A 9,498-nucleotide genomic window follows, 5' to 3' on the forward strand; every position below is an offset into this window, starting at 1 on the left:
CTGTATACCCCCCCCATGATCGCCCCACAGCCGGGGGCTGTATGGACGAAATGGGCTGGCCGTGTTCTCTCAATGTTCGCCATGCTCTGACACCCAGCTTGGGCCTCCACCTCTTCTTCCTGCCTCCAGGCGTACCTCACCCCCCGTCAGCATGCGGGATAACTATGGTACCTCCTCACTCAGCAGCAGCAGCAACTCTGGCTCCTATAAGGGCAGTGACAGCAGCCCCACACCAAGGTAACTGCCCCTCGCCCGTCCTGGGCCTCGACCCCCTGGCTGTGGGGAGCCTCACCTTCTCGTCACTCATCTGCCCCTCTTAGCTGTGTGACCTTTTCTCTCTCTGAGCCTTTATTTCTTATTCTGGAAAATGGCCCTGGTCCGAGGGCTTTTCAAGCCCATGTTAAGTAATTTTGTTATGCAGTAGAGAGAATTGGGCTCTTACCAAACATAGAACCAAGAAAACCTGGAATCCATGACGTGAGGTGCTGGGTAGGGGGATCACTCGGGGGTGAGTCTTATTCTCTTGTGCATCATACAAATGGGCCCGTGCCCTTCCGCCTGGTGGGGCTGGAGCCTGGTCCCCCGGGAACTGTTGGGCACAAGTGTTGACTGGCATTGAGGTGTGGAGGTCAGGTGTCCAGCTGATCCCTGTGTACATGTACCTGTAACCTGCGTGTGCACTTGCTTCTCGGTACACTATGCACACACGCGTGTGAAGGGTTAGGTGTACGTGAGCTATGTGTACATCTCTTTGTATGTGTTTGTGTGCGTGGGTGGGTACATGCACGTTTGTACACGTATGTGTGGGGAGGACCGTTCGGGTGAATTTGCACGTATTCCTTTGTTATGAGAGGGACATAGGTGAAGCATTGCGGTGGAGGTGGCCATGATGGGAGGAGCCTGATAAAACACACACATACACGTTCAGTCCCTTCCCAGGCACAGCCCCCTAATCCGAGGTAGCAGAAGCCTCCCGTCCCCCCTGACGCAGGTCACCCAGCCTGTCGCTGGGGAGTCGCGCTCTCTCCAGGGGTGATGGACAAGGGGGACGTCTCTCAGCTCTGGACAGGGGGCTGCCAGTGGAGAAGCAGCACTAACAGCTGCCCCATCTTCCAGGCGTTCGATGAAGTATACCCTGTGTAGTGATAACCATGGCATCAAGCCTCCCACCCCAGAGCAGTACCTGACGCCCCTGCAGCAAAAGGAGGTCTGCATCCGGCACCTGAGGGCGCGGCTCAAAGACACCCAGGATCGACTGCAGGACAGGTAAGCAAATGCTGAGGGATGGGGCCCCACGGCCAGTGGTCCCTGCCCCCTTGTCCGCTCTCTCCTGGGCACGAGAAGCAGCAGTGACTGTTGGAGCCAACAGAAGTACCTTGGTTCTCAACCCCTTTCTTCCACTCGTTCATTCATGCATGTAGCAAGCAAGGAGAGATTAAAAAGATGATTAAAACAAGATTCCTGCCCTTATGGAGATAGATCACTGTGTAATAGGGGAGAAAAAACATGGATACAGATGAATATAATAAAGATTAGAATTTATAATGCAGATTACATGCAGGAAGGGGATGTTTAGTACAGGAACATTATAGCCGCTGTCTTCCGCTCTCTGGAGGGCTCTCATGGAATAAAGACTGAATCCTCAGAGGACAGAATAGGAGCATTAGGTAGATTTATACAGAGGAAACTTGTTTTGCTGTATATGAAAAAAAAATCCCTTCTGATAGAGTCATTCAAGACAATTGTCTTGGGGGGTAAGGAATTCTCTAGCACTGGAGATCTTTAAGATCGGGATAGGGAGTGCAAAGAGGGGGATTTTTTAGACTTTCACACAAGGATCAGGTTAAAAATTCTTTAAGGAGAAGAAGGGGAGGAGAAGGATTCTGACCATGGGAATCATTGGGAGCCATCAGGAAGCTGAGAAGGTGCTTTCCAGGGAGGATGTAAGTCTGGTTTGAATGAAGCTTCCATTCTTCCTTATCTCTCCAATCTTAGGAAGCAAGTCAGGTGAGCCAAGTCACCCATGCTAGGCAGTGACCAAAACCGTATTCTCTTCTTCACAATCCCGTAGTCCCTTTTGCTCAGCTCTGCTGGGCCCTGAAGCCCCAGTCCCATTTCCCTGATTACTGGATACTGTTATTCTCTTTCCCTTCTATGCTTGCCTCTTTTGATCCTACCCTACCCCAATCCCCTCTCCACCTCACCTGTATCATTTCTTCAAATCACCAAATATTTTTCTCCATGGAGGGACTTGCAAGTGGAACCAGAGAATCAGGTGCAGGATTGGGCAGACATAAAGATGGTAGGAATACAGTGCTGGGGTTTCTTCTCTGGGCTCCTCTGCTTCCGTGGGAAACTTGGGAGGGTTCCGCCCTGGGATTCGCTTTGTTATCTCTTCAGTCCTCATGAGGGCCTGCACATCGTTACCCCTTATTTTTTTTTTTAAACACATTCATGTAATCAGGTCCAAGAGCCATTTTTGACTGAAGGAAACTTTCTGATTGTTTCAGGTTTCTTCCCTGAAGCTTCATGGCTCCATCTGGGGATTTGGTGACTTATTTCAACATCCCCTAATGGGACATTGTAAAGAACATGACCTCTTGATTCATAAGACTGGGTTCAAATCCCAGTTCTGCTCCATATTACACAAATAACACTGGGCATTTCACCTTTGAGCTTTGGTTTCCTCATCTGTAAAAATGAGACAGTTGGACTAAATTAAAATAATAGGAACTTTCCAAATATTACCTAATTTTATCCTCACAACAATCATGAGAAGTAAATGTTGTTATTGTCCCCATTTTATAGTTGAACAAATTGAGGAAAATGGAGATTAAGTGATTTGCTTAGGATCACCTAGTTAATAAGTGTCTGTGCCTGGATTTGAACTCAGACCTTCCTGACTCTAAGCCTAGAACTCTGTACCACCTAGCTACCGCATGATTAGAAAACCTTAAAGATTTCTTTGAGGTCTAAATCTATATTTCTGTGATTCTTCCATTAGCACCAGCAGCTTATATGGAAATGGTACTTTATAATTTATAATCATTATTATCATCCTAACTAACATTTATAGAACACTTAGAATGTATCAGACACTATGCTAAGCACTTTATCATTATTATCTCATTTGATCCTCATAACAACCTTGGAGAAGTAGGTGCTATTATTATCTCAATTTTATACTTGAAGAAACTGAGGCAAACAGTGGGATTATACAGCTAATAAATGCCTGTGGTTGGATTTCTATTCAAATCCACCTGACTTCTGGTACCATTTAACTTCCGTTTGACTAGATGAACTTTGAGGTCCTCTAAGGTCTAAATCAGTGATTCTTCCAGTAGCAGTAGCCCTAGCCCATTGGAAATGATAACTTATATTTTAATTATAGGAGTTAAAGTTGGGAAGGATCTTACAGAATGTCTAGGTCAATCCTCTTATTTTACAAATGAGGAAACTGAGCCCCAGAGAAGGGAAATGGCTCATCCAGGGTCACATAGCAGGGCCAGCAATTGATCTCAGGCTTTCCCACTCCAGATCCATCCTTCCAGTGAAACACCCCTCAGTCCTCCCCCAAACAATGAATACCAAGGCCTAAGCTCCTGGCGCCATGCCCTCCAAAGGACAGCATCCCAGCTTTTGAACAGAGCCAGGAGAGATTGTACAAGGGTTATTATCCCCATTTGCAGATAAGGTAACTGAGGCTTCAGCTCAGGTCCAAAGCTCTTCCTGCTCTTTTTTGTAGATGATGTTAGAGTAAGAAAAGAAAGAAACTGTCAGGTCTGAAGAGAAAAACATGGCGTTTTGTGTGTCATCTTTTTTATGCTTTTCTCTCATCATGAAGAGAGATGCCCAGACTTTTAGGAAGTAATACCAATATCTGATATTTACATCAAGCTTTAAATATATTGTCTTATTGGCGCCTCAGAGCAACCCTGTGATGGGGATGTTAGAAGCGTTATCCCCCATTTTACAGATGAGAAAACTGAGGTTCAGAAGTTAAGTAACTTCTCAGGATCACACAGCTAAGTACATGCTGGAGACGAAATTTGCTATTTCCCTGATTCCATGTCTAGCACTATAACTTTCTGCTCTGTCTCTAAGAATTCAATTCAATGGGCATCATTAAGTGTTTACCATTTACAAAGCACCGACTAATTACTGCGGATCTGAGACAAAAACAAAAGTCTTTACTCCCAAGGAGCTTGAATTTACTGGGGGAATCCAACACGGATATGGCTGCAAAGTAAGTTAAGAAATAATCTCAGGTTGGGGAAGCCATAAGCAGCGGAAGCATTCAGGACCCAAGCTGAGGATTCTAAGGAGTAACTATGATGATGGAACGGAGATGACCAGGGGAAAGAGCTCTCTGTGAGGGGATCCCCGACACAAGTAGGGGAGTCAGAGCAAAGAGAGACCGTCCTCCTGCCAGCAAGTATCGTCCTCTGCCAGCCATGAATTTAAACACAGCATCCCCTTAGTTGGTCTTTGTACCCAGGTTGTAAACATGAAGCTCTGGTAAATCTTCCAGCCTGGAAAGGTTTTGTCTACTCCTAACAGGGACAGAATGCTGGTCATAGAAGATCAGAGGTTCTCATCCTCCCCAACCACCTCCACAATTAGCTACTAACGGTTGACTGACCTGAGTACAACAGTTCATAATTCTGGCTCCAGGGGCATAGAGAGGTTATGATGTGTATATCAGATATCGTGACAGTGGACCTTATAATCCTTTGAAAGAATGTTTCTATTCAAACAGTTGTTTTAAATCTGCCTCCGTTAAAAGGCCCATATTTCTTTCTTCTAAATATGACTTCTAAAGTTATCTTTAAACAGAAATATATTAAGGTTTTAAAACAGACATGTAAAAGTGTCTTGAACACAGTAGGTGTTTACTAAATGTTCAATTGAGAAACAATTTTATGATGTCATTTCTTTTTTTAATAATAGCTTTTCATTTTCAAAACATATGCAAAGATAATTTTCAACATTCATCTTTGCAAAACCTTGTGTTCCAAACTTTTTCTCCCTCCCTTCCCCAATCCCCCTCTCCTAGTAATCCAATATATATATAGATAGTAATCCAATATATGTCAAATGTGCAATTCTTCTAAACATATTTCCACACTTATATGATGTCATTTTTGGGGATTTTTTTTTACTTTTTATTTTTAAAATACATGCATAGATAATTTTAAACATTCATGCTTGTAAAACCTTGTGTTCCAAAATTTTTCTCCCTCTCTTCCCTCATCTCCCTTCCCTAGACATCAGGTAATCCAATATATGTCAAATACGTGTAATTCTTGTAAACATATTTCCACAATTTTATGATGTCATTTTTTGTTTTTTACTTTTAATTTTCAAAACATATGCCTAAATAGTTTTTAACATTCACACTTGCAAAACCTTGTGTTCCAAAATTTTTCTCCCTCTTTTCCCTCCACCCTTTCCCCTAGACAGCAAGTAATCCAATAGAAGTTAAATATGTACAATTCTTCTATACATATTTCCATGATTATCACACTGCACAAGAAAAAGCAGATCAAAAAGGGGAAAAATGATAAAGAAAACACAAAGTAAGCAACAAAATGTGAAAATATTGTGTTGTGATCCACACTTAGTTCCCACAGTCCTCTCTGGGTACAGATGGTTCTCTCCATATGATGTCATTTCTAAAGGAACTGGAGGGGGAGCTTGTTCTTTATGTCCTCAGTTCATTGGGTCATCTATGGCAGAAACTGGGTCCCTTGGAAGATTAGCTTTACCATTCCATTTAGACAAGTGGCCATTTACCCTGACTTTTTGTTCCCTTTCTCTTAGACAGATCTTTTGGTATGATAACAAAGTACCTGCTCCCAATCCCATGAGAATGTTGTGTTGGATTGTTTGTGTTTTTAAATAGCCTTTGTTACTGATGGGTTTTTGATGATCTGAGTGTTTATTTGGATCATGGGATCCCAGGATAAAAAATAAGTATAACTATGAGGGAAGAACACAGAAAATGTATTATTTCTCCTCCTCCTCAACCCCATTGTTTAAATTGGCGCATGTAACAAGTGTTCCTACTGCCTATGTCCAGGCCCATCTATCACATCATCTTCATGCTCTAGTCTGAGGAGGCCCCTAACAGGCGGATGCAGGTCCGTCTATTAGAGCAACATTTCCCAAACTGTTTTCATGGATCCCTGGTGATGTCATGGGCCATTTGGATAGATTCTCTAAGATACTTTTAATGACAGTAAAGGCAGGTGGGAGTCAGGAATAGGCATGAAAAATTAGCAGCATCAATCAAGGGCAGCATTTCTGGTTTCAGACTTCCCTTGATTAGCCTGATGACAAGAGGCGCCCTTCAGTGTACCTCAGCTACATCTCCAGCCACTTTATCCTCAGCCCTAATCTTTCCCTCTTGTCACTGACTCCCAGTCTCCATGCCCATGACACATCCCTTCCAGTGCCCTCTTCACCCTCCATTTCTGACACACACCTTGGACTCCAACACTCTGGCAAACAGACACCGCCAACTTCTTCTAAACAGGCCCCTCTTCTTTTTCTTTTATGCTCCCCAGTTTCCTCAGGCCCCCTTTACTCCCGGGGCATTTAGATCCTTGGACTTCCCAGTTCAGCATTTCTCAATCTCTTGACGTATTAGATTCCAAAATAAGCTTTGGCCCAATAATTTTGGGACATAACTAGAATAAGGAATTTCTGAGCAAATTCATGAACAAAGACATGGGGATACTAAAACGCAAGCTGTGTTCAAGTAGCAAAAAGTAAGTAATATAGTTTAGAAGGAATATCGAATGTGTGGAGGTAAATAATGTGAAATTAGGCTAGACATGTAGCTTGAAGTGAGATAGCAGGGGATCATTGAAATCAGGCAAAGGAATTCAAAGTTTACTCCGTTGGTAGTAGTGAGCCATTGATGGTCTGTGAGCAGGGGAGTGATGTGACTAAATCGGCATATGATTACTCTGACAGTGGTGTGAAGGATGGACTGAAAGCAGAGAGAGTAACAGCAGGAAGACCTGCAGTTAGGACGTGGGTATTACTGGGGAGCTGTACTAAGATGATAATTATGGGAATAGTCATGGAGACTAACACTTGAGGTTGGCTTGGAGAAGTCTTCTGGAAGTAGAATTAACAGAAACACAAGGGAAGTAGGGGAGGGGTGAAGACAGGTTAGATAAGAGATGGAAGACACGGTGAAGAACAAGGCGCTGACTAATTACTGGGGATACTGAGACAAAAACAAAAGTCTTTACTCCCAAGGAGCTTGAGCTTTCTGGGAGAATCCAAGTGAGTAATGGGGCCATTGACAAGAGGAGAGTTAGTCGAACGCATAGAGGGGAAAGATAATAAATAAAAAGTCCTGTGCTTAAATAGGAAAGATGTCTGTAGTTTGAACCCTATTGTTGACCTGGAAAAGATAAGTGGGAACTAGAAAGTTGTCCAAGAAAAGCTACGCCACCCCCCGACTTTTCATCAAGCAAGAGCCCCGTGGGGCGGTCACTCCCAGTTCTGGGCCTGGGGCGTCTGGGCGGGTAAGTATGTCACCCCTCTCCTCCTCCACCCCACTCTGCCCACAGGGATTCCGAGATCGATGACCTCAAGACGCAGCTGTCCCGCATGCAGGAAGACTGGATTGAGGAGGAATGCCACCGGGTGGAAGCGCAGCTGGCCCTCAAGGAGGCCCGCAAGGAGATCCGGCAGCTCAAGCAGGTGATCGACACGGTCAAGAACAACCTCATCGACAAAGACAAGGGGCTGCAGAAGTACTTCGTCGACATCAACATCCAGAACAAGAAGCTGGAGACCTTGCTGCACAGCATGGAGGTGGCCCAGAACGGGACAGTTAAAGAGGACGGGGCCGGAGGCTCCTCGGGGGGCTCCCCCGCCCGCTCCTTGACCCGAAGCTCCACCTACACCAAGCTGAGCGACCAGGCCGCGGGAGAGCGCAACGCCGACCTTCAGAGCGTGTCCACGGAAGAGGTGGGGGACAGCGGCTTCGCAGCCGCCGACGACACCCTGAGCCGGACGGAACTGTTGGAGGCCAGCAGCCTGCTCTCCTCCGGGGTGGACTGCGGCCCGGATGAAGGATCCCTGCAGAGCTCCTTCACCCTGGGCTCCCGGCTTCCCACCAGTTCCACCTACGAGAAGCTGCTGGGGGGCAGCGGCGGGGGCGTGGAGGCCGGCGTGCAGGCCAGCTGCATGCAGGAGCGGGCCATCCAGACGGACTTCGTGCACTACCAGCCCGACCTGGACACCATCCTGGAGAAGGTGATGAAGTCGCAGGCCTGCGGGTTGGCCAGCCCCGGCCCCAGCCCCGCCTGGGCCCCGGCCCCAGACCTAGAGGAGGGAGGGGCTGGCCCAGAAATGCCCTCGGGCTTCCCCGGGCCCATGGACCTGATCCCGGCTGACCCCAATGCGGCGGTGGTGGTGACGGTAGGCGAGGAGCCCGTGACCCACGGCCCTTCCCCGCACGCGCCCGGCCTCAACCCCTCGGTGAGCATCGCCTGTCCTGTGGACGAAGAGGCCGCGGAGGCGGCGCCGGAGCCGAAAAGCTACTGGAGCCGCCACTTCATCGTGGATCTCCTGGCCGTGGTGGTGCCGGCGGTGCCCACCGTGGCCTGGCTGTGCCGGTCCCAGCGGCGCCAAGGCCAGCCCATATACAATATCAGCTCCCTGCTCCGGGGCTGCTGCACTGTGGCCTTGCACTCCATCCGCAAGATCAGCTGCCGTTCTCTGAGCACTTCGGGGCCCGGGGGCACCGGGGGCAGCTCCCAGCTGTGACGGCCCGGCCCGGGCACGGCGCGGCTCGGTCTGCCCGCCGATTGTAGGTCTCACAAACACTCACACTCACACGTGCACGGAGCGTCATCACCTTAATTTATTTAGCTTTTCCAAAACGGGGAGTCCGCAGTCCGGCAGGCCAGGGTAGCCCGGGCCTCCCGGGGCAGGGGCGGGGTTTGGGGCCCGGGGGGGCGGGGCCGCCAACTTCCGTCCCAGGAAGGGAGACTCCCGCTGAAGGACGAGGGAAGGGACTCAGCTCCGCTTTCCCTCCCGCTGCCCATCCCTGCCTCCCTCCTCTCCAGACACTCTCCCTCTGCATTTGCTTTTTTGAGTAAGCTGGCTGGTCCTCAGTGTCCACGGGGCTTCCTTCTTAGGGCTTCCTTCTTAGTCCTTTCTCCCTGGTCCGTAAGGTCAGTATTACTGCTTCCACTGGAGGAATCACGTGCCCTGGCGAGAGCAAGGGGCATAGGGATGGGAACGTTTGGGAGGGGAACACGTGGCTGCTGTCTCCGCCTTATGGGCAGCCCGGGCTGGTTCGGGGGGTGACCGATGCGGAAAGAGATGAGTGAGGCTGCCCTGCACGCCTTTGCCTCCGGTCCCTGGGTGGGCGGGTTGGAAGCAGGGCCAGGGAAAGAGAGAGCGGGAAATAAGTGAGGGAGAGTCAGCGGAAGGAGATGTGGGACCGGGCTGGCTTCCCCGCCTGCC

General features: G+C 48.2%; 1 protein-coding gene across 6 annotated transcripts in view; it reads left to right on the forward strand.

The window, feature by feature from the left end:
• Positions 1–8,829, forward strand: part of SNPH (syntaphilin) — a 37,959-nt gene extending 29,130 nt beyond the window's left edge. For 2 of the 6 annotated variants that reach the window (XM_074292852.1, XM_074292850.1), the window contains exons 4-6: positions 31–237; positions 1,117–1,266; positions 7,590–8,829. In XM_074292852.1, coding sequence (XP_074148953.1) covers positions 31–237; positions 1,117–1,266; positions 7,590–8,793 — 1,561 coding nt within the window. In that variant the 3' untranslated portion in view covers positions 8,794–8,829. The remainder of the gene's footprint in view (positions 1–30; positions 238–1,116; positions 1,267–7,589) is intronic. The other 4 variants (XM_074292854.1, XM_074292851.1, XM_074292855.1 and 1 more) reach the window with 2 other exon arrangements.
• Positions 8,830–9,498: the final 669 nt, after the last annotated feature.

Source organism: Sminthopsis crassicaudata, chromosome 2, assembly GCF_048593235.1.
Source record: "Sminthopsis crassicaudata isolate SCR6 chromosome 2, ASM4859323v1, whole genome shotgun sequence".
NCBI lineage: Eukaryota > Metazoa > Chordata > Mammalia > Dasyuromorphia > Dasyuridae > Sminthopsis > Sminthopsis crassicaudata.